Source organism: Protopterus annectens, chromosome 3.part0 (genome assembly GCF_019279795.1).
Source record: "Protopterus annectens isolate FY-2018-M chromosome 3.part0, PAN1.0, whole genome shotgun sequence".
In the NCBI taxonomy this organism is placed as follows: Eukaryota; Metazoa; Chordata; order Ceratodontiformes; family Protopteridae; genus Protopterus; species Protopterus annectens.
The window spans coordinates 924,806,538-924,833,540 of NC_056731.1; the positions used below are offsets into that span (position 1 = coordinate 924,806,538).

The window sequence follows — 27,003 nt, forward strand, 5'->3', positions numbered from 1 at the left end:
CAGTAAAATGAAGAAGAAAAAAAGACAATCTGTGATGCCGTGGGTAGTGGCAATGGGAGGCCACTAGATAGGTTAGAATTCGGTAGAACAATATTGATAGTTAGGGTAAAAGTCCGTAAACGTGTAATAGTCTGAGTAAGGGGAAGCCAGTAATAACCCTGAGAGGTGGAGAGCAGTTAGACTGAAAAATGGTGGGGTAGATTTCTAAGTCTGAGGGAGCTAGGCAAGCTAAAGAAGTAGGGGTGGAAGAGGAGCAGGAATAATGGGGTCAATAATGTGCTTGCAGCCATACAGTTACAGAGCAAAGTGAAAAATATGTACATATAATTGCAACCGTAGGAGTGTAGCAGCCTGTATTAGGCATAGTTGTGGAGGCTTGTTTCACTTCTGACTGTGTTGAGGTATGTTCCGTGTTGATGGTTTGCCGCTGATTGAATTGAACCTTGACTGTTGAGAAGTCACTGTGGTAGATCTTTTTGGAAAATAAAAGAAGAAAATCCTGATTAACCCGTGATCATGATCATGATAAGGTATTTGACAATAGTAAGGCATCATTGAAGGGGCGAAATGGTGGCATTAAGCCTGATGGAAATATAAACGGTACCTTAATATAACATCCTCTTAATGCCATATCAGGTCAATTCCATCTTTTTTTCTGGGAAAGAGTGCTTTTTGACCTAATGCCTGCAGACGTTCAACTCATCCCTTAATGAGATTCTGATTCATCTCTGGTAACACGTATCAACTATGGGGTGAAAGCCTACCCAAATGTTACTGCCAGCTAGGCAAAAATAATGACGCCTTGTACTTCTACCCATGCTCAGTTTTGCCCACACTATAAAGGAGAAGATTCTCTCAGCCTAGCAGCATGATTGTTAAATTTTACTCCTCCAACCAAGGTCATTCATGTTTCTGAAGAGACCATAATTAGCCCTAGGTTGTGGAATTACACATTCATACACTCTTCCTTACTAGTCTGTATTTCTACAGTATGAATGGAGGCATTTCTCTGACATCTAACTCTTCTCCTGGTGAGGAAGTGCACACCTGAATCACTTCAGGGAACAGCTACATCCTTTATACCTAAGAATGTGCAGGACAGGGCTACCATAACTGTCCATGTGGCACATCCTTCCCAAACCAAAATACTGCTTTCTTTGTTATGGGATGCCAGCCCTAGCACCTGAGTAGCAGAGATCCAGCATGGAGCCACTGCACCCTCTCCCTAAGATGGGCAAGTCACGGTTATTCATTTCCCATCCTCGCTTGCCTACTCCACCAGATCCTGTGCCACAATCTGAATGCTCATCACCTGGAACTGTACCATTCTGCTCACAAACAAATGTTGGTAACCTCTGTCTTCATCTGGGACTGCACCATTCTTCTCCATCAAACAAACAAATGGTGGTAGCCTCTGTCTTCATCTGGGGCTGTACCATTCTGCTCCATCAAACAAACAAATGGTGGTAGCCTCTGTCTTCATCTGGGGCTGTACCATTCTGCTCCTCCAAACAAACAAATGGTGGTAGCCTCTGTCATAGCAGGTATCTTGTAAAGTGATTTATGTTGCACTGCTCTTGTCTCACAGTGGAATAACTAAAGGGTGAGGCATGTCAGTATTTCATGCGGCTTCCTTTTCTGACCACACTAACAGGTCTTTCATCCACACATCTGACAAGGTCTTCATATGCCCCATTCTAGTTCACAATGATTTATTCTACAAATGATAAATATCCTATTAAAGTTTACAGAAGATATGTAACTGTTGTCCTTATCTGCCTAGAACATCTCATTTGGATCTTAGTCCCTCCAATCATGGGGTAGGATTACATAATGAGTAATTTCTATTTATTTAGCTCTTTATTTGTATATTTGTCCCCTTTTTGACTAGATTGCTGTTTGACTGGTTTGTGACCACATACACTTGTCCAGGATTCTCTTCTTCCACACTCTGCTGGCTTGCATCTTTTTGGGGATGTTGATTTTTGAAGGTAGATTGAAACTGCAAACTAAGAATAGGATGCCTTCAAACAAGAACCTAGGCACAGTTTTCACCACTGGGCATTTTTGTTGCTCAGTGCTCCATTTCACATATGGTGGTGTTTTTTTTTGTCTGTCTGAATGCAGCAGTATTCTTAACATGCAAGCACTAATGCCTGACAGGGTGTGTGTTATTGTGGAAATAACAAACGACCAAGGGTTTTCTGTGACCCAACACCACAGGAGGGCCTCTACACCCACCGAAGGGTATTACATCTACAATGGCACACAATCTGGAGGGCATTATTACACTTATAGAAGGGACTGTCTGTTAAATCGTTTTATATTTATTTCTAATTACTAAATTTTTATATATTTTTGATTTAAAAGGGTTCCTCTGCCAAATGTTTAAACTTGATGTAGTATACAAAATTGTTGCTGGATGAAGTATTGTACATCAACAATATGTTTATTTAATGTCTATAGACACACAGATGCATGCTCACACACACACACACACACACACACACACACACACACACACACACACACACACACACACACACACACAGAAACACATGCATTCAGAAACATAGACAGGCAAAATCAGATACACACGTAGATAGAAACACACAAACACACTCACTGTACTTAATATATCAGGTTTAAGTAAACACATCTTCAGATGTCTCCTTGACAGCAAATAAATAAAAATAAATAAATAAACAAATAAATAAATAAATGTATAACAACTCTTCCTCCACATCCCTCCAAATGCAAGCATAGCAACTCCCCCATCACTCTTACAGTTCGTGATTTTGCTGCCTGCTTCATCTATTAATTTCCTGGACACACATTTAGTTAATAATGACAGTTTCATTAATCTTATTTGACAAAAAAAAGTTTCTAACAACTGCATGTTGCAGTCAGCGCTCTCTGTCTCTCTGCCTCTATCTCTCCCTCTGTCCTTCTCTCTCTTTTACACACACACACACACACACACACACACACACACACACACACACACACACACAAACACATGCACTATAACAATTTTTTAAAAAGTTTCATTTACTTTGAACAAGTTTTACATTCGCTAAAGAACAAAACACTGTTTTAGCAAGCATAAAAAACAGTGGCAGTTTGCTTTTTAATTACCCAAGCTTCACTACAGTTTAATATGCTGTCTTAAAGTTGTAGATTTGTTTTTTCAGATGGAATCACCTGTTACATTAACATTAACACCCTACCTGAGAACATTCATTCGCCAGTGGTGATGTACAGGTCACTCATTCTCTAAGCTCAGTTAATGAATCTTAAAGGTCAGGTATTATTGAAATTTGTACAGAGAGAGGTTAAACACTAAAAGCATAATTCACTGAATTGGGCTTCATAAAGACACATTCACTGAAAAAAAACATATTTATGCAAAGATGTCACTGTGCATCTACCTCACTAACTTTAAAGTGATCTGCCTTTTCAAATTGAATTGGTCTTGAAGATGACAGATTAAATTGGATGGGCTGCTGGAGGAAATTACTGTGTATATACACAGTCCTTAGCATATATTAAAATATATAAGTTTGTCATCCAGGTTCCCTCTCCATTGTGGATTCTGATATTGAAGTCCAGGCTCAGCAAATTAGAATCTGTTAGACTGTGAATTTGGATTTAACAATAGATCAAAACTTTTATATCATGTTCTGTTTGCAGTTGAGTGGAGCTCTGTCTATCAGATATGTGTTTCTCATACTTTGGTCACTATGATTTCTTCTGATGTCAAGTAAACAAGGCAATATTACAGTTTAGTTTTTTATGCTGAAATTAATACATATTTATGAACAAACATGTATGAGTACTTTTCTGGATCAGATGGCAACATCTAAAAAATTGTCACGTACCTTACTTAGCTGGAAGGGACATTCCTTAGTATTGGCTTCATCAAATTTAGTCTCCCAAATTCCCTTAAAAATGCCAGCATTCACCAAAAGAAGTTTAGTTTTGCTAGAAAAGCAATCCTTTTTCAGCAATTCCTCAATTTTCCCTAAAATTAAAAAAAAAAATATGCAATAGCATGTTTTACTGAAAAAAAAATATTTGTGTGATTACACTGGGCTGGTAAATTGGTAGTGAAGTCAAATGATCTGGAAATATGAAGCATTACACATATTTAAGTTTGACTGCTGCAACACCATACTGCATACTGCAACTTTGATTAATTTAGCCACTCGGTATTCGTGATTCATTCAGAAAACTCTAAGCACTTGGAAAAAGCCCACAAAGACCTCTGGATGCAATAAGAATATATTTAATAGTCACTTCACTTGGTAAAAAATAAAACTCTTAAAAATACCCCTTCGGGTCACAGTACATACACATTAACGCTTTAACAGAGTAATGAACAGCAAAATTATAATGCTCTATAAAGTGTTTTGCTTTGTCAAACAGTGCAACATTTGTATGTATTTTACATTATTTTATATTATTTATTTAAATAGGTATTTTATGGTAAAAAGTTTTAAGTATTTATGAATTTTACATATGAAAATGCTGCATTTTTTCTGTGCTTCCAGTGTTGACTTTGTAAAAGTTTTAGTATTTAGCCACTAGATGGAGCTAGTAGATCATTTTAGATAAATCTGCATTCAACTAGATCAGGGGTCTGCAACCTTCACTATCAAAAGAGCCATTTTGGCCCCTCTCCCACCAAATAAAATTCATCAGGAGCCACAAAACCTATTTGACCCCCAAAATGAAGACAGTGTATAAAGTTTTATATATAGTTATTATACTAAATATAAAATAATTAATTTTATAAGAGCAATATTTAAAATTCTTCCCTATTTTTGTTTCTTTGTTGGGATTGCTTAATCACTCTCTTTGTGTGCATCATATTTCTCAATCTCCTACAACAAGAAATCTGGACAAAGCCATAAATAATGGGGCACAAAGGCCCAAAATAGGGACACTTTTTAAATATTGCTCTTACAAATTAGAAAGTTGGAAGAGTAACAGATTTTGCATTAGCATGAATTTTTTGAAGGGTACCATGTCTGAAACTCAATTGTCTGTATTTTTTTCTGACTTCAGCCCAAAATGATTTGCCAGAAAACCACAATTTTATGAGAAACAGACCAAAAATATGAGGCAAAAGTCAGGGCATTCCTAGAAAATCTGCACAATTGAGAGTAACTGCTTGTGTGTGTGTGTCTGGTAAATGCATGTTAACAGAAACCATGTTATTCTAGCAAGTTTATAAGTTTATAAGAGCAATATTTAAAGTCTGCCCCTATTTTTGTTCCTTTGTTCCCCTTTATTTGTTGCTCTGTCTAGATTTCTTGTGGTAAGACTGAGAAGTATGGAAACCTTTTAGGAGATGCTGCTGCTGCTGCCAGTGTGTGTGGAATGCATGGCAACAGAAACTGAGTTACTCTAGCAAGTTTATAAGTTTATAAGAGCAATATTTAAAGTTCATCGCTTGATCACTGTGTGTGTGTGTGTGTGTGTGTGTGTGTGTGTGTGTGTGTGTGTGTGTGTGTGTGTGTGTGTGTGTGTGTGTGTGTGTGTGTGTGTGTGTGTGTGTGTGTGTGTGTGTGTGTGTGTGTGTGTGTGCGTGTGTGTGTGTGTAAATTGTGCAGTAGAGTGTCCATTATTTTTCAAATCTACAGGGAGCCACTGCAGAGGGGTGGAAGAGCCACATGCGGCTCCAGAAGCACAGGTTACAAACCCCTGAACTAGATGTTCTCATTTTAAGTGTATTTGAACTAGATTTTGTTGAACATTTGTATAAGAATATAGGCATTTTTAAGGTTATTTGATGGTAGATAGCTATCTTATGTATTTATATAAACATCTGTCTTTATGTGTATGTCAAACATCTGTCTTTATGTATATGTCAGTGTTTTAAGCAACATTCAGCTTCTTTTATGATTGCTTTATACAAAATGGTGGATATTTAATGCCCTGCCAATGAAATTGGCTTTCTAATTAAGCAAGTAGTATATATACAGAGATTTTTATTCAGTATGCATTTTCCATCTGAAGAAGTCTGTTGGGAGACAAAAACGCTGTTCATTACTCTGTTAAAGGGTTAATGTGCATGTACTGTGACCTGAAGGGGTATTTTTAAGAGTTTTATTTTTTACCAAGTGGAGTGACTATTAAATCTATTCTTATTGCATCCAGATGTTTAGAGTCACTGTCAAAATCATTTTAAATATATATTATCTGACTTATACTAATTCACATTCATGTATAACTTAAGTAAGCAATGGAAATAAAATGTTACAAACTGTTTACCGCCATCATGAATTCCTTTGTAATTGCTTTTTATTGAAAGATGATCTTACTCTTAGGAATTGTGTGACCCTCTCCATGGCAGTGAGGTATAATGCCCAGACTACAGCTTAGATGACCAGAGTTTGACTAACAGCTCAGGGGCCTACTGGAGCTTGCCAGGTAGAAGGGGAATAATGAGGCATTGACCTTCTCAACCTTTGATGGGGCTGAGGAGTCATACAGGGGTGAAACTGGTTTGCAAGACCCAGTCGTGGTATACTGGCTGAAACAGCAGTAGTCCTACTGCAGGTGGGTGGATTTAAAGATAGACAGAGAGAGACAGAGTGAGAGAGATGCATCACCATGTACATGGAGGCATTTCTCTTGTGATGCCATTACATACCCATCTGATGATACCATACTTGCATGACAGAGGGGAGATGAGGCTTAAAGAGAAAATGCCCTGCAAGTTGTGGAATGATGGACTGATGGCTCCTCACCCTGGTCACCTGGCTCAGTCCTAGTCTCAGAGACTGCTGAGCTGGGTGAGGGTCCATCATTTTACAGTTTGCACGGCATTTTCTGTTTAAGAACTGCACATAAGGGGGGCAGGGTTTGGCTCTTCCAGAAGGTAACTAATCTAAGAGGTTGGGAAAATATGGGATCTGGCAAAAATGAAGTCAGAAGTCAGCGGTGACAAAAAGCAAAAAAAAAATATTTTTCACTTTGTAGTTGGCATTCATGTTGACTTAGCAAAATACTTCATGGCACATTATTTAACAGTAGCTTTGCAGAGGCAATTTCCACAAAATTACATTCTTAAAATTTAGGATTAGCAATTACTTCTGAGGTATGAAGTAACCATCATATAATAGCACTCATTAGATGCATCGATTATTCATATAACCAAAAGCTGAAAAAGCATTTATCAGAATAGTGTTCTTATAAATGAAGAACAAACCACTTCATCTGTTGTCACACTGTATTTGCACTCCTTTGAGACCGATTTCCATAGCTCATATATGTGTAGCTGAGTTTTTATATCAATGTGTTGCTTTAAATAAATATCTGAAGAAGTATTTTCTAACGTATTATGACAATGTGTACAGTATAAAATGCTACATGTTGATAAGACTGTTTCATCCCTACAATTATATACTCTGTACATTTCACATACGTGGTAACCAGTATTTAATACACATATGAATCAAGCATGTCCAGATGTTTAAGATGCCATACCTGGTAACCAGCATTAATCACACATATGAATCAAGCATGTTCAGGTGTTTAAGATGCCATACCATACCTGGTAACCAGCATTTAATACAAATATGAATCATGCATGTCCAGATTTTTAAGATGCCTTACCTGGTAAACAGCATTTAATACAAATATGAATCACACACATCCAGATGTTTAAGATGCTACAAGTATGGATCAGGCATTTAAGATACCATACCTGGTAACCAGCATTTAATACAAATATGAATCACACATATTCAGATGTTTAAGATGCTGCAATTATGGATCAGGTGTTTAAGATGCCATACCTGGTAACCAGCATTTAATACAAATATGAATCACACATGTCCAGATGTTTAAGATGCTACAAATATGAATCAAGCATGTCCAGATGTTTAAGATGCAGCCTCATTTTACAGATTTTGATATTAACACTTTTTTCCTGTTTTATAAAACTAATACTGTATGGGTTTATGAGTAAAAATATCATAAAGCCATACAGTAATTCAAGGCAACTACGATCATCCAATAAACTGTTGGTCCAAACCCACAAAGTCATTGACTCACCAAGTGATTCCCTGTTTGCCAGCATTATTGGTAAAACTTAGAATTCACTTCCATCTAATCTTACCCTCGAACCTTCTTTAAGTCTCTTCAAAAAAGGCCTCAAACAGTATCTTAAAGAGCACTGGCTTTGTCCCTGTACTAACCCCGATTAATCACTACTTATGCACTGCCTTATTTAAATTAATATGTATGTATCTCTTGCTCATAATAGCTTGCTGCAACCTGTTGTTTTTTTATACTATTACACACTGTGTATATTGTAAGTACGTACTGGAGGGCTTTGTAAATATGTCTGCCTCATATCTGTTATGTTCTGTCTGTGTTATCTGCAGCTTTTCTCCCCAGGCCTCTGATGAAAATTGACATATATCCAGTCAGACTTTCCCGGTCCACAAATGTAAAATAAAATAAATAAATAAATAATCATATGTTAATAAAATTATAGAAATTCCAAAGAAGGTCAAGCGACCTTTTGCTCATTGCCCCTACCCACCCCTCTAATGTGCTTCCCATTTCTAGATAGACAAAGGCAGTCAGGTGAGGAATGAATCCGTAGATGCCCATCAAATCATCAAGGATCATTTTGAAGGATTCAGGGGTGGCACTCTGTTTTACATGTAAAGGAAATGTGTTGCAATTTGTTTACTGAGCATTTTGCTGTACACAGACAGAGCAAGTGATGCAGATAGCTTTGAAAGTGGAAAAAGAATGATGCGCATGTTTTATCACAAATGACACAATTCAGTAATAATCCTTTTGCAAACACAGCTGCATTTCTGGTAGCTACTGTATGCAAGCAAAGTTACTAGTGCTTATTAAAAGTGTATGCAGGGTGTAAGAATGCATGTAGCTTTAACATCCAGCTCTTCACCTCTTTCATACTGTTGTCCCTTTCACTAAACAGATTTAAACCAGATGGGGAGTAGGACTTCCAGTCTCTGATTATCACTTTTTCTGGTAGTTAAACACAAATTGAGTAGCATAACTAAATATCATGTTTATGATATCTATGTATATCCTAAAGGCAAAGCAAAACCCACTCCATACTAATGTTTATTAGGCCTTATAACAGAGCTTTAAAAACAACTTCTGTCTTTGAAACACAGTGTTGCTGTGTTAGACAGGTCCATAAAAAATTAAAAGTATTAAACCTTGTGTAGCACATGACATCTCCAATACTTTTAAATGGCAGCACGGTCACTGTAATGACTCCACAAGTATCAGCTCTATGATTTATGAAGTGATAAAGCTGCACTATGCCAGTTGCCAGTGTCTATAAACTCAACTCAACCTGTGATGCTTTTCTAACAAACCCATAGTAGCTGGCATGGTTTTGGGCTGCAACCTTGCAGCAGCCAGTAGCCTTTACAAAGTAAGCATTTGATGGTGGACAGGTAAATGGGCTGGGGGCATGGACATCATCTTTCAAGCCACTTTACAAATCAGTACCCACTACCCAACTATTCTATAATACAGCAATGAAGAAATACTAATAGCAAAGATCCAACTAAACTATCAGAAATCCATAAGCCTTCTAGCCAGCTGCATCCCCCTCCCTCAAAAATGCCAAGAATAACAAAAACATACTTAGCTATTTATCATCTGCTTTCAACCAAGAAACCTTCCTGCCTGGTGACCTTAACATAGATTGGACCTCTAACAAACCTAACTCTACTCCTCATAATATTAGCCTCCATCATTTTACTCAGCTGATCCAACAACCAACCGGATTTGACAAAGTATCAAAAAACAACCTATACCGCATGCTCTCAGCCAACCCTGAAAACATTAAGGTAGCCAGCATCCAGTTGGTTGTTGGATCAGCTGAGTAAAATGATGGAGGCTAATATTATGAGGAGTAGAGTTATGTTTATTAGAGGTCCAATCTATGTTAAGGTCACCAGACAGGAAGCTTAACCAGTTTTGCTAAATTCATATTTAATGACAGACTTAAACAATGTGACTGGGAATCTCATAAATCTCTGCCTCAGGATGAAGCTGATTGTCATTTCAGTAACCCCTTCTTAATCATACTAAACCAACAAGCCCCACTGAGACATAAAATAGTGAAAACAAAGTCATCCCCATGGCTACCCCATCAAACTAAACAGTGCATGAGAGACAGAGACAACACCTGGAAACAATGGCATAAAAAACTAGGAGCCAGTCCTACCAAGATACAGTCAATGCCTTGGAAAATGCACAAAAGCATTAAGTCCATTATGATAAAAATAAAATTTTCTCAATAAACAAGACCACATGTACAAAAATGCTTCAGTAGAAGTTAAAAAATAGAAGTTGAAATTATGGAATACTTGCAAAGTATGTAGAAAGTCTAACACAGGTTTGTATCACAGCATGATGGAAAAACAAGTCTTTTAAGTAAGGAGAAACAGAAGGAACAGGTGACATCTGAACAAGAAATATAGACATGGGAAAGAAAGAGATGTAATATAGTGCAATATTTATGCAAAGGAGAAAGCAAAACTAATCAATCAAAAAGAGCAGTACCAAAGATATTTGAAGAGAAATACAGGCAAAGGAATCCAGACATGGGAAACTTTACAATACAAAAAATAAGAAGACAAAGAGGAAACGTAGAAAAGATTAGTAATGGAGAAGTTAAAGAAATAAGAAACTGAGGTTATGGATTACCTGCAAAAAAGGATTTAGTATAGAAAATCTAACTAACTCTGATAACATCACAGCAGGATAGAGCAATGGGTCCTCAAATTAAGGAGAAACCATTGGAGAGGGAAATATCAGATCAGTTGCCGTATGAAGATACTTTGAAGCCTTCCACAGGAAACACGTGCAAAAGTTCAATTGGAGTTGGACAGCAAGGGATGGAATGGGAAACTGTGGCAACGCTGATGCAGTCAATGCTGTGAAATGATAGGTTAGTGAGTTCCCATATGAAAGAGCAATGGATGACACAGGATGAAACTGGAGAGAAGGTGGCACAAGAACATGCTCTGGAACTTTCTATAGCATTCCCACAGGAAAAGGAGAACAAAGAATATGTCCTCAGTCTAGAATAAAATGATCTAAGAGAGGAGTTGCTTGATTTAATAGAGATGGACAGACATTTTAAGATCAATAAAAGAAATAGACTACAAAAAGGTCAATAAAATCCCAAAAAGTTAGAAGTTTGATAGAACAAATGAACACGGTAATTAGGATTGTTTATAGAGATTCATGCAATATAACAGAAGTAAATAGGATATATTAATGTGCAACTAAATTAATAACAGATAAAGTCTTACCACAAACACACAGGACAGTACGGGAAAGGAAGGGAAGAAATCAAATACCATCATGGAAGTATCAAACAGAGAAAAGTATAAAGCAATTAAGACAAGAAATGTCACTGTTAGAAGAGTATAGAAGAGGGAACAGATCGACAAAAATACTCAGAAAGATAGAAGCGAAAAAAGCAGTGCACACTATCAGAACATGTCAGGATCTATCATGCGCTATTGCAAATAATAAACTAAAAATATCAGGATAGGCAGAAAAACTTAGATGATATGCAGATAAATGTAAAGGAAGTCTACAAAATAGGCAATTTATTGATGACCCAAAAAAGCTTTACAGAGAATTGGGAAATAGGGCAAAACGAATTGAAAGACCACCAAAAAAAGAAGAAATAGATATATTTTGGAAAAATATCTACAGCAGACTCCCTCTTACTCAAATTTCTGCCATAGTCCTAGCAAAAGACAACAGAGAAGAACAGCACTTCTGCCTTCTCTAAGCTAAATAAAAAGAGACATTTGAGTTTTAGACTTCATATTCTTTAGAAAAATGCATACTAACACCAATCCTGTTATTCTAGATGATTTATAACCTATAAATACTATTTTGTAAGCTTTATCTGATTAACCAGCCATTTGTTTGTCCAGCCTAAGGGCCAATCCCAGCACGACCGGATAAGGGGGAGTCTACTGCATGAAGATCCTATGGTACATAACAAAGAATCTAACTGGACAGAAAAAGTAAAAGAAAGAATAAGAAGTTCAAATGAACAGGATATAAAATGGGATGAAGTAGTGGCCAGAGAGATTAAAACAAAGTTAGAAAAGCTCCTAATTGGAAAAATCCCAGCTGAGATGCAGTAGCTAACTTCTGGCTTATTAAGATCTTTACATGAAGATTTAGCCAGGAGTAAGAACTATTTATATGTGCACCCTGAACAGACATCAATGTGGTTAACAACAGGAAAAACAATAGTTCTACTTAAGAACAAACCTGCAAGCTATCCTAAAAACTATAAACCACTAACTTGCCTTCCAACTGCATAAAAACTATACACTGGAATTGATGCAGACAGAGTTTATAATCATTTATCATGGCAACAGAGCAAAAGAGTAACAAAAGAAAGTCATATGGAGAAAAGGATCATTTGCAAAGGATCATTTGTTGTTAAATAAAGTCATAATGGAGAACTGTAAAAAGGGAAAGAATCTAAGTATGGCATGGATAGACTACAAAAAGCATTTGACAGTATTCCATATTCATGGATAAAAGAGTGCTTAAAATGTATAAGGTAACACCCTATGCCGATTGATTACATTACAGTGACCATGAAACAGTGGCCAACCTCTTTGCTGTTAAGCCATGATAAAGGACAAATTATTATTCCAGGGGGATAAATTCAAAGGGGGATATTCCAGGATGATTCTTTGTCACTGTTTCTCTTTTGTCTTGCCCTTAACCCATCAAGCTGTTTACTTAACATATTAGGTCATGGCTGCAATTTGGCTCCCAGAAATCAACAAAGTGTAAAGACTTCTCATCTTCCTTTTATGGATGATTTAAAACTGTATAGTTCATCTGATGAGGAAATGAAAGCACAACTGCAAGTGTCAAAACTTTTTCAGACAATGTAAGAATGTCAGTTTGTCTTGATAAATGTGCAAAAGCACCCTTTTAAGCAGGAAAGCTGCAGCACCAAGAAAACATCAGCCTGGGGCAGGAATGTAATATAAAAGAACTTGAGTGAGAAAGAGTGTATAAATATTTGGGAATTGATGAAGGATCAACAATAAAATATGAACAGATGTGAATACAACTTAGTAAGGAATATTTTAGAAAGCCAAAATTAATACTGAAAACAACACTGACATCTAGGAACAAAGTCCATGCTATAAACCAATTTGCTCTTCCTGTCCTAACTTACAGTTTTGGAGTGACTGATTGGTCCCAAAAGGTGTTGGATCAGTTGTACAGGAAAACAAGAAGGATGCTTCATGTTTATCAAATGATTTATAAAAATCAGTGTATACTAAGACCATATATTCCCTGCTCTGAAAGTGGTATGGACCTCCTCGAAACTGATTACATGCATACATCTGCAACTGTAGAACTGCATACATATTTGTTGATGTCACAAGACCCAAATGTAGTGAAAGCTTTAAAATATGAGGTGAGTAAGTCTAAGATGACTTCCCTGCTTAGTTTAGCAGAATCATATTGGTGTCAAGCGGGAATGGAAATCAAACCAAAAGTAGATAAAAATCAGGCACCAACTGAATTTGCCAAAAATACAAAAGAAAGAATACAAGGTGAAGGATTAGATGAGAAGGCAAGAAATGTGGAAAATGCATAAATATAGTTAAAAGAATAGATAACTCTTGGAACAACCTCATGTTGATCAGGATCGAATGCAGGAATGGTTAAAGAGAGGTGAATTTAAATCAAAAGACAAAAGGTTAATATTGGTGGCCCAAGATAGTGGACTTACATACACATTGATTTGCAAAGTCCATTGAACATGTGGGAGAAACAGACAAATGTAAGTTCTGTAAAACAGAATTGGAAATAGTTGTGCATCTTGTGGGGTGTGATACACTAATGGCAGATAGACTGTATACTTAAAGGCATAATAATGTGGCAAGACTGTTACATTGGGGATTGTGCAAACATTATAATGCTGAAGAAGCTGAAAACATTGGAAACAAAAGCCACAGTGCATTATAGAAAATGATGAAGTTTATTTCACATGGGATCACCCATTGCCAACAGTTCAAAAAATAGATGCAAGAAAGCCAGATATAGTAGTCCATAAAAAGAAGACAAAAGTACCATTGATCACTGAAATCACTACACCCAGTGACTACAGTGCCCTATGTACAGAGAGACACAAAGTCATAAAATAGCAGGATTTGCATGCAGGTATGAAGGCAATGTGGATGTAGGATACCCAGACAGATCCAATAGTAATAGGAGCAACTTATCTTATAAAAACAAATTTACAATTGTACTTAGATATGTTACCGATACATGTAAATCTGTATGAACTGCAGAGGGACTCATTACTGGACACATTGTTTGCACTGCGAAAAGCATTTCTGGCTAATATCAAAGATTGAAACAATACTAATTTCATGAACTTTAATCATACTTTGACTAAGTTAGGAATGGGGTCCATTCCCATCATGGAATTAGAAAGCCAAAAGATTTGAAGAAATTAAAAAACAGAATTCCACAAGACCCCCCCCCCCCCAAACCCTATACTTCATCTCTGTGAGAAACGTAACCAATTTTGCTAAATTCATATTTAATGACAGACTTAAACAATGTGACTGGGAATCCCATAAATATCTGCCTCAGGATGAAGCTGCCTGTCACTTCAGTAACTCCTTTTTAATCATACTAAACCAACAAGCCCCACCGAGACATAAAATAGTGAAAACAAATTTTTCCGTATGCCTACCCCATCAAAGTAAACAATGCATGAAAGACAGAGACAATGCCTGAAAACAATGACAGAAAACAAAACTAGGATCTCTCCTAAAAAAATACATATCAGTGCCTCAGAAAGCGCACAAAGGCACAAGCCCATTATGATAAAAATAGATTCTTCTCCACAAACAAGATCACATGTGCAAAAAACCCCAAGAGGTTTTGGCAAAATTTAAACAACCTCCTAAAATCACTATACCCACACTACCTAACCCCCCCCCACCCAGATCATAGCTTCTCCACACCCCACCTCAACCTAATAACCATTCAGACAAATACCATGAAAGAATATATTAAAAAACTGAAACCCACAACACTATCTCCTGACTACCTGTCACCCACATACCTTAGTATAGCTGCTGATACCATTTGCAGTGTTGTATCTCTCCTAGAGATAGAGCCATTACAGAAAACTACATTCCAGCCCTCTGGAAAGCTTATTTCATAATTAATTTACACAAAGGTAGCATAACTACCAAACTGTCAAACTATTGCCCTATAGCAATCCTTCATCCCCTCTCCAAAGTACTTGAAACATTCATACATCAGCAATTCCTAGCCTTTCTTCTTGATAGCTTTCTCCCCAGAGGAGAGGAGAAGCTTTTCTCCCCAGGCCTCCATTTTAAATGGGCTCTGCATGGCCCAGTGGATTTTTCCAGTTAACAAACTGCAAATAAATAAATAATAAATAACCAATTATTCTCCTATCCAACAAAGCTTTCAGCTCCACCACAGAACTGGAACTGCCCTGCTACATTTCCTAGATGCCATTAATCAAAGTAAAAACCTCAGGTAATTTTGTCTCCACCCTTTTTCTGGGCTTGTCAAAAGCCTTTGACACAGTTTCATATCAACTATTCCTCCAAAGATTAAATCTTATAGGCCTTGCAACTCCCTCAAGTAGGTGGTTCATTAACTTCCTAAACAATCACACCCAGTTCAGTCACTACATTAGTTCTCTAAGGCTCCATACTTGGGCCAGTGCTTTTCAATATCTTCATTAATGACATGCAGAAGGAATAAAAATGCACCAACATAATACAGTATGCTGATGACTCAGATTTAGTTTGCTCAGATGTAAAATCTTCCCACCTAAGAAACTATCACACAGGAAGCTTTCACCTCTATAGAAAACTGGCTAAATAAATTTCAATTGCTCTTAAAACCCATCAAAACTAAACTAAACTTTTTCCTTCACAAAACATAAATCAAAACAATACTGACCTTAATATTATCTCCTTAAACAACACAAAAATTGAAAACGATGCCAACACAAAATAACTGGGAATTATCATTGTTAACAAGTTAAAATTTGACCTGCACATTGACACTGCATTCAAAAAGACGTACTGCAAACTTGGCTGTCTTTAAAAAGCACCTGTTAAGTGATCATAGTAAAAAAGTAGGTGGCACCTCCCTTCTCCTGCCTACCCTCACATATGCCTCACCAATATTCATGAATCTCAACTCTTCAAATAAACATAAACTAGAAAGCACCTACAACAAAATTAGCAAATTTGCCCACATTCTTCCAAACTGTATGCACCACTGCACAGCACTCAAAAACTTCAACTGGCTTGAACTTCCGCAACACATTACCCTCTCCCAGCTTCATACAGCATGCAAAATACTTCACCATCCATTTAAAACACCCTCTCTGTCAAATCTTATCCAATGGCATATACCAAATGGACCTCTAAGTTCCACAGAACTAGTGCAAGACAAGGATATCAATTTGAGTCCACGCTAATACAAGTACCAAAGCAAATAAAACTCCACAGGTGAAGAAACTTGGTTCAAAGAATCCAGTGTGCATCAAACTAAAGGAATTGATGAGCAGAATAGCTTAGAAATGTTGAACAACTTTTAATCCTTAAAATAGTAAAAAATCAGTCAAGCGCTTTTGCCTGGTTCCTACCAGGCTTTGTCAAGACAACCACCGCAGTGGACAAACAAGTACGTTGTGTGTCTCTGTCTGTCTGTCGGTGTCTGTCTGTCTGTCGGTGTCTGTCTGTCGGTGTCTGTCTGTCGGTGTCTGACCACAGGATTGCTCTGTATTTCAGGTTGTACTGGGTTGTGGCGTACCGTGCATATGTGTTGTGGGTGCATAACAATCGAAGGCTGGGATTTGGTAATCGAATGGTGCTTCCCGCTTGTGTAGTGTTGCGAATTCGAGCACAGTTTCCATGTGCAGATGATGATTCATACACAGGATTTAAACCCTTTGAGGGACTATGGATTTTTTCAGAACACTGACATGTCTTTTCTTACTATAGCTGTGCATTGCTGGTCTCAATTGACAAATACTTTTAGTTTTCAAATCCTGTATACACTACCTTGTTTTTGAAATTGAAATTTGTGCACTAATAAAGTGTGTGAATCATTGACTTGGATACTTAATGTGTCATGTGTACATCTGTCTACCATCGACTTAAATTGACGCTGCTCTGAGAGCAGAGTACGTACTTACAGCTGTTTTCACTGTTGTATATCATGATGGTGATTGTCTTTTTATAGCAATTCTTAAGCAGCTTTCAATCCTTGGCCAATGTCCACCTGTGCAACTGTTGACATCCTTCCCACCATGCAGACAAACAAAGTGTATTTCATCCTCTAAGTGGTTTTTAATTCTGTACTGGTCCGGTCACACCGCCTATGCAAGACTAATGAATCCCGCCAAGGTATTTGTCTGTGGCAGAGTTACCATATGATCACTATATGCCAGCCTGCATCATTTCATTTATTTGTAGCACAAAGTGTTTTTGTGGAGGGGAGAGATTCACCTGAATTAGTACTGCTGCAACATTGCTCATGTAGAAAAGTCGATTTTTACAGTGCCCCAGTTTGAATCGGAGTAATTGTCGACTTCCAGGTGGCGTGTAACGGCTGAAAGCAAGGATACACTAAACGCAGAGAAAAGGTGGATGAAAGTGACACTGACAAATGTATTGCATGACTGTCACATGAAGGCAGCCATTATTAAAGTTGGATATTTCATTGAACATCGATTGTAACCGTTGAAGTCTTACAGGTTGTAGCAATATCATGTAGTGTAACAAGTTTACCATAAATTAGTTGTGTGATTACTGTATGATTTGATATAGTAATTTCTATTTTTATTAGGTGAACATCAAAATGCCATCCTGCTTTGCAATCAACTGTAGTATGCGCCAAGACAATCTGCCACAGGGGGTATCATTCCATCGGTTTCCACGTGATATCAACCTGTGTAGACAGTGGGTGATTAACTGTGGTAGAGATGTTGGTAGCATACCGAAGTTTGTTAAGGAAGTATTGGGTAGTGCAAAGCCACGACATTTCCTCTGTTCTCAACACTTTGAGCAGAGCTAGTTTCACCTTGACTACCAGCAACAGCTACTTCCTGATGAGATGAGGCCCAAGCGACCTATTCGGAGATTAATAAAAGGGGCAGTGCCATCAATTTTCTCTCTTTCGAACAGCAAGACATGTACATCTTCAGTACATCGGTTGCAGCAGAAACAGCAGCAGAAAGTGAGCACATCAGTGGAGCACTGAACGGTTTAATCGGCCTACTGACATTTGCTTAGTGAGATACTGGTACTGCATGCATTTCAATTTGCAACAGTTAACGGATGTACTTTTTACATGCAGCTTATTGAAGACCTTCTGAGTACAACGCAGCCTACATTGCAAGACCTTGTGACAGAGCAACGGTCTGTGCAATGCAAGGTGAGTGTTATTGTATTATCTCTTCAGCACACAAACGATTAGTCAACACTCTGGTGAATGTAATTTTAATGAGACTTACTTTTTTTATCTGTTGCAGAGGAAGCATGTGCAGCTACTGAATCAAAGGGATGCAGATAATGATGCGTCAAGACACATGGTGGAAGACCGAATGGAAGACTGTCAAGCGCATCAAGAATGTGTGGAAGTAAGTTTTCATGAAAAGATAGAGTAATATGCGAGTGTGGATAAGCATTCAATCTACAGGTTGTGTTATGGTTGTCTGAGTAATGGAGTTTATTGGTACTCCCTTGAATATATTGACTCAGGATCTCAGGGATCAAAATGCTTGTGCTGTTATCGCAGAGATAGTGCAAGTAGTTTACTTTGTCATTAGTCAAGCATTGACTGATTAACACTTCTTATGTGATTGTAGGTTCAAGCAACTGATTACTATGAAGAGGTAGTCGAAAACATGGAAGTATACGCAATGGAGACTGGGATTTGCAGTCGCAGTACAGTCGCATGCCAGACAAAGTTTCGCCAAAAGAAAGGTAGCAGCATAGGTATTCAAGTCAAGCTAAAGGACCTTCAAACAGTGCCACACACTATGATTGATGCAGCTGTACAGGTTCCAGAAGTAGGAGTCTCACCACTGTTAGACCACACATACTTTAAAAAAATCGAGGGATGTACAAACAAAATTGAGTGCGGACGTACCACAACAACACAGTTTCAATAATGCCAATCATCGCCTGAGTGAGAGTAGATGTCACAATGAAAAGGACGAAAGTTGCACTGAAGAGGCCACATGTAGCTCTAGTGCATACATTGCTGTGGAGATGACACATTGCAGTACTCTGGTCAAGCTACAAAAGGCCGTCCATAACATGAGCATGCATAGCAGCTCCTCAATTTCTCAGTGGACCTATGATGTGGAAAAGGATCCAGACTGGTTGTACACTTCTGATAACTTGTCTATGTCAGAGATTGAAGACACAGTGCTGGAACAGGATGAAGATGAGAAGATGGTAAGTGAATCAAAGTTCATTGTGTTTGAGTCCTGCCTGGATTGCGTGTTGCTAAAACTGACCTGTCCACAATGCCACACACCAGCAGTGGAACTGAGGAAAGTGAAGTTGGGATCCTATGTCTCGGTGAATGTTTCATGTATTAGTGGACATGAAGTTATGTATTGGGAAAGTCAACCTTTAATAGGACGAATGCCAGCTGGCAATCTTCTACTGGCATCATCTGTACTTTTCAGTGGAAGTACATATGCACATATAGCGTGATTTAGTGCTTATCTCGGACTTGAATTTATAAGTGAAAGCACATTCTATTCTATTCAACGGGAGTATTTATTCCCAGTTTTGCAGCATACTTGGACACAGCATCAGACTCGTCTGCTAGAAGATGCAATGGGTAAGGAAGTAAGGTTAGCTGGAGATGGCCGGTGTGATAGTCCAGGTTATTCTGCCAAATACTGCTGCTGCAGCATGATGGACCTGGATTCTGGATTGATTGTAGATTTCTGTCTGGAGCAGGTCTGCAGAGGTGTATCCTCGGTGGCACTGGAGAAGAAAGCTTTGAAGAAGTGCATGAAAAACTTGATGGATAAAAATGTTAATGTCAGCCTTGTGGCAACAGACAGACATCCTGGGATAAGGTTATTGATGCACACCGAATTTCCTAAGGTGGATCATCAGTTTGATGTGTGGCATATGACCAAAAATTTGACTAAGAAAATCACTGAAGCTGGGAAAAGGAGAGGCAAGCAAGACTTACTGCAGTGGTGCCACAGTATTTCAAATCACCTGTGGTGGTGTGCTGAAACGTGTGAAGGGGATGAAGTAGTACTAGAGGAGAAATGGTTGTCATTGCTCTACCATGTAACCGACAAACACAGTTGGGATGATGGCAAGAAGGTTTCCTGTTGTGGACATGAAATGCCACTCATCAATGGAGATGAGACAAAGTGGCTGGAAGAAGATGATGCCTGTCACAGTGCATTGAAGAGAATTGTTGCAAGCAAATTTCTCATTAAAGATTTGAAGCGCATCACCAAATTCTGCCACACTGGTGACCTCGAGGTGTTTCATGCATTACTATGCAAATATTGCCCCAAGTTTGAGCACTTTATTTTTGCAGGAATGAAAGCAAGAATCATACTTGCCATCCTGGATCATAACGAGAACCTTCATCGTGAGCAAGCAGTGGTGAGATTCCCTACAAAGAAGTCAGCAGCAAAGGGAGAGCTAAGGTATCGCGTGGTGTACTCGAAAGCAAAACAGGAATGGGTAGCCAAAACAATATTTGAGAAAAGAAAGTTTGACTACATATATGACCTGATGTTGGAAGTTATAAAAGCTAAGCAAGGGATCTTGGAAACGCAGCCCATGTCTATACCTGACATACCAATGAATATTGCTAGGTGTGAACATCCTGAGAAGACTATGGTGATTGCTAGACATATTTCACGATTCGGTGAGTGTAGTAAACCTCCAGGTTGAAACAGCACATTTACTAATGTGGACTGGGTAAATAAATTTTTTTCAACTAACCGAATTAGGACTAATATTATCCCCAGCGATTGATGGTAGTAGGCGATACTACCCCTATACCATTAATAGCTCACTGCAGTTAAAGTAAATTTAACTGTTGTGGTTATAATGACAACTAGAATATGCAAGATCACCCCTGATTGACCAGTTAAGTGACACCCATTGGGATGCACCCGGGCATTCTGTACAGCTTCAGAGATCTTACTGGAACTGGACCACACGGGGCATACCTCAAATGCACCTGTTTGCCTTTTCCAACAGGAAATTAGGCTGGCATTGCAAAAGGACAAGGGAATAAAAGGCAGTGATAAGCGATGCCATCTCCATGTCTTGACAGGGGAAATGTCTGCATGCTTTACCACCCTTCCCATTATTTCCAAATATGCAGCTGAAACTAAAGCCAGACAAAGGGTACATCTTTAGGTTGACTCACTACTAGCCAAGACAGGACTGGTTCCCTCTTTGGTCAATCACACCAAGTTACCACACTCAGTGGACCAAACTAAATACTGTAGTGATCAGAGATGAACAAAGGCAATCTTGCCTATTGAAGAGGAAAATATTTTCCATGAATTTTACAAAGTTTTTCACGACACAGGAAAGTGACATCCGCCTAATCCTGTATTGTGTATTAATGAATACAGACAGGTGCATAATGAGTTATAAACTGACATTTTCTTCGCTATCTCTGCTTGTCGCAACCTGAATGCACCGTTATACAGACTATCTTCAGAACCTTCAGGAAAGGGGTTCTACGTTTAAGACACCATATGTAGCGGACACCTACATGGGTTGTTTAACTAGAAGTAAAAAACTACTGAACAGAGCCCCCTGTGAGAGATGTCAAAACCTCACCTAAATGTTTACACATGAAGCAATGACATTTGATGGGCAGTAACCTTGGACTGGAGGGTCTCCCATCCAGTTGATGTAATGCTTTGATGTAATGCTTTTGGTCAAGACCAATCTGTCCTTCATGGCAATGGTAACAGACCTATTCTGCAACCTCTGTTATCCATACTGTGGATGTTCACAGACTAATTGGGTTTTATGCCCATATCAGAGTGTGTAAAAGAGTTGAGGATTTTGTCTTTGCACCCCCTGGCTGTGCGGAAAAGCAGTGGTCATACTACACATTTCAGCCTCTTTTCTGCAAGATAATTACATTTGGCTACCTGTACCATGGAAACACATTGCATGGAAGTAGTACTGCTCACTACAGAAGATTGATGGCCTCTTCAGGAGACTTAAGAATTGTGGCAGCAATGATATCATTGAAGTAGCTAGTTGTTCCTTAGTTGAGACGTTAGGTATAAAATGCAAGCAGGACAAAATCACAATGGTCAGAGCCAGATTGGACCTGGCTGTCCTCCACCTTTTCCTAGGGAAACATCTAGCAAACAATAGCCTTCTTGGTGAGCTGTGGAAGGCAACCACTTGGAATAGTACAACAGTGGAACGGGAGGACATCAAAGTTGTGTGAATTGTTACATGAAAGATGTCCATGTCTTCCATGTTGCAGTATTTCTTCACACCCTCCCCATCCTGTGATTGTGCACTGGCTCTTGTGGGTGGCAGTGGACGGACTATGCCTTGTGTAGGCCTGGCTCTGAATGGTGATTCTGTTAGGGCTGGTCAGTGTGGACATAAATTTTATAGCCCATGTTCATAGAGCTACACAAAGTGCTGAGGCACGTAGTACAGAAACATCGGAGTAGTGGCCATGATGAAGGTGAAACATAGGGAACCACGTGTCAAATAATGCAACATGGCAGAGAATGACATGTTTACAATTTTACAAAATGATTATGTACAAACTGGATGTAAAGAGGTACAGTGAGTTGATCAGACATGCAGTGGGTGTCTCCTCCACAGGTGGTGGCACATAGTGTCGAAGAAAATGTCCATAGATCCTGCTCCTTAAATGTGTTAAGGGTAGGTGACTGTCTGTGAGCATCTAACCAATATGACAGTTATAGGAAGGGTTAGGATGCAGGCATTGTCTAAACAAAGTGTAGTTGCCAGGTAAGAGGATAAGAGCAAGGCCTAAGGTAAGGTTTGTAATAGAGGACATGCAAGTGGTGTCTGACAAAAGATGCAGAGGACAGGACAAAAGGCAAATGGATATGCTGTAGTGACCCCCAACAGGAACAGCCAAAGGAGTACTTCCATTGCCATTTCAATACAAATTAATCCATTGTCATTTGAATACTGATTAATCCAATCTTTAATGAACAGTGTTTCTAAAGTTGGACAGACTATCAGTGAGTTGGCACATGTAAACTGTAATAACTAAGAATTGATGTTTGGTTACTTTTTGATTCATGCAACAATCACTTTGTCTCGTGTTCAATGCAATGTCTAACATGGTGCTACAATGAATTCATGTGATGTTAAATGCAGTCTAGAAATGTGTTATGCATGGTTTGTGATGTGTAATGTTAAGGTTTCCTGACTTGATGAATATAGTTAACTGGATGAATGGTTCTTAAGTTGTTAATGGATGGAATCGATAAGCTATGTAAGGTAGAATTGTATTACTGATGGTGTATGGACTGGCTATTGCATGCAGTCACTGTAAATGTATCTTTTTGGCTTGAACTGTGAATGTTATGATTACAGTCCTGCACATTATGCACTTGTAAAGTGGCATGTTCAATGGAATAACAATCCTTGCATGAAATAGTGAAGCATTCAGGTATGGAGTAGCACTGAGGGAGCAGGCAGTAAACGTAAGGCACAGTAGTGTGTAACAAGTTTGTGCGGTTGATGAAACACATGTAAATTTGTTGTTGAGCATTTGAGGCTCTGGGCAAATGTTAATATTTTATAGAATGTGTACTGGTATTGTGAAGTGATACTAAATTTTTCTGAAATAGTGATGTGTATGTGTGCTGTTTGACCTTGGTTATTTTTTTTAATTCTATCGATTGGCATAACTTGTGTAAGATCTGTCATGCTATGCAGATGTAGACCAAGAGACCACTACTCTTGTGGAATGTCTTGTATTAGCCTGGATTTGCACTAGGGGTTGTGTGAATGATGGAGCGGTATGAAGTTGTGTATGATTCCTTTTTATTTGGAGCTTGTACAGTGTGTCTAAGGACTGGTCCTTGGTGAATAAATGTCGGCATGTAGAGTTTTTTGCTGGGCAAGCGTTGCATGCATCTGGAAGCCTGTTACATGCAGGGGTGTAATGCAAGTGGTGATGTGAGTGGATCAGGCTGTAGATGGAAGTATTGTGGTGTGAGTGGACCTCTGTGATGCTGGCTACCTTGACGAGGTACAGAGGCTTTTCACAATAGTGCTGTGGGAATTGCCACTTTTGCACATTGTAAACCAAAAGCCAGCTTATCTTGTATGTCTTATGATGGATCAATTGACTTCTGGCACATTTTGCAAAATTAAATGGTAATTGATTACTGTAGATTTGTAAGGTCCATTAAAATGACAACTGTTTCACAGGTGACGAATCTTCATTACACTGCAGTGTTAATGTATACAGGGGTTATATTTAGAGAGAAATGGATCGAGGGCATACTTTGTAAATTGAGATACTGTAAATAAAGCAAAAAATGTAGTAAAATCATACATACTAAGCGGTGAAATTCTGAGTACTCCAACATATGATGTAGTTGCCCATTGCTGGAACTGTGAAAGTCCAACCAAAAAAGCAGACTATATAATCTCACGATTCTGAAGAGGCCTACCGATATGTAACTAAGTACAGTAACGGCTACAAAAAGTAAGATGATAAAGTTAAGTTGCAGTGACCATGCGTAGACAGTAACTGCATGTTTTTGCATAAGCCGATGTCTGGCACAATTAAACAGTGCACAAATTACAAGTGGTATGCACTACCATCAGTGTTTTTTTTTTTAAATATTGACTCAAAAAGGCATGTGGGTGCTGTCATGCAAGTCTGAAATAGTTTGTATATAGTGTATCATTGGTTAGCTATTTAAACAGGAAGGGAAAATAAGTGGCATATTGATGCTTTGCAAAGCAGGGATTATTGCCAGTGCTATGTAGCTTGGTTTTAAGTTTGACAGGAGTAATGCAACAAAAAAGTCTCCCACTGTAAGGAGGAAAAGGCAGACAAGCAAACAGTACATTACTCTGGTCACCTGCTGTGACGAACTGTCAATCACATGCATATAATGGGTCAAATTACCCTTGGCTCTTTGACAGCTAGGGAAGGTAGGTGTAAAGTGGGAGGGGAGATTCCTTGAAGAGCTAGATTTCAGCCTTCATAAAAGAAAGCAATTTAGCATTTCTAAGATGAAAGAGCCAGAAAATGCACTTTTCAGTTCTGTTCTGTAGCATTTGCACTGCTTGTGTTTCAAGTGGTCATTGAAAAAGGATAACTATTTAACCAAAAGTAGGGGATTTTAAGACTGCAGTGAATGCCTGTTAAGTCAATGAAGTCACAGCAACTTAAGGCAAAACGTGGCAGATCTGATGCAATTTTTTGGAGACAAATAATGCATTCTGGGATACTTAGAGGCAGAGTAAACAGTCTGAATTTTTTCAATATGCCAGACCCCATGTGGTCAGAGTCAGAAATTGCATCTAAAAATATCTAAAAAGCTCAAACTAGTCTCAGAGTGTTGTTAAAATGTAGGAAACATCAAACCATGATGAAATTAATATGTTTTTTAAGTCTGAGGGTGCGGTTGTCCTTTAAACTCGCTGTTGCCAATAAATCAAATCATTTATTACAGACACTCGCTATTCTCTGTTGCTGTCTCCACCCTTCCAAGCTACATCAAGCTTTTAAATAACCTGCAAAATTTTAATTCTGCCATAAAACATCACCTGGCAACTAATAAACTATGCAAAACTACTGTTTGAAGTCTGCAACTTTATTAATACAGTATTTCTGATTTTACTCACAATATCTTGAAAACATGTATTTCCTTAACTTAATATTTTTGTAAATAATGTTTGTTATAACCACTTTTCTTTTGAATTGTCAAAAATGTATTTTATCCTTGTTTTGGAGCTTTTCTCCCCAGGCCTCCACTGAAACTGGGCATTTCAGTTCCTTGATAGACGTTCCCAGTAAGCAAAAGCAAATAAATATATAAAGAGGGTCCTGTGTTTTACTCCCATCTCATGCAGATAGGGATAGATAGCTTTATCCATTTCTGGATCTCAGTAATCTCATCCATGATATCCAGAACCTTTTGATCTAGATGGTGACTCTTCAAGTTTTGTGTCTGTTGGCCTACAGCACCTGGATGGGGGTAATAAACATGAGGTGCGCTTTTCTGCACTTATTATACAGGGTACATATAGGAGTTTTCTTTTGTCTGTTTTGGGAATGTCTCATTTCAATTACAAAATAATGCTGTATGAACTGTATGGCAAAGTATCCAGAAAGATGCTGTCTGTGGTAGTCAAAGTATTGCAGGAAATGAGCCTCCATGCTTTCCTCTTCCTCCTTGGTTGGCCTCTGATGGTCCTGTTCAAAGACTGTCTGGAAGAATTCTACAGAAGAAACACCTATGGCTTAAGTTTTGCTGTTGACCATAAATTGGGAGAAGTTTTCTGACACTCATTTGCAGAGGACATACTTCGCTGGTGTAGAGCTGGACACTCTGTTTCAGATTATGATTTTGGTGCCTTGACTGAAGACAAAGCACAAAGTCCATTTCTGGCCTTTGATGTGCCTTCTGGGCTTGATTATATCATGATCTAGATTATGTCATTTGAACATAAGTTCATAGGTTCACATGTAAATACTATGCTATCAATCTGCAGGTTATTACATGCTTAGCCAGCAGCCAGAGGTCAGAATCAAACTCTGTACCTTGCACCTTGTAACTCTGAGGTAATGACCTTAACCATTATGCCAACCCCTCCCCCAAACCTGAGGATCCCACATCTGAGGATGTGCGCATTGCCATGAACT

At 38.4% G+C, this 27,003-nt stretch overlaps 1 protein-coding gene across 2 annotated transcripts in view; it reads right to left on the reverse strand.

Moving 5' to 3' along the window:
• LOC122796627 (serpin B5-like) overlaps nucleotides 1-27,003 on the reverse strand; it is a 411,192-nt gene that overhangs the window by 57,810 nt on the left and 326,379 nt on the right. For both annotated transcript variants that reach the window (XM_044065250.1, XM_044065249.1), the window contains exon 5: nucleotides 3,882-4,024. In XM_044065250.1, the coding sequence (XP_043921185.1) occupies nucleotides 3,882-4,024 (143 nt within the window). The remainder of the gene's footprint in view (nucleotides 1-3,881; nucleotides 4,025-27,003) is intronic.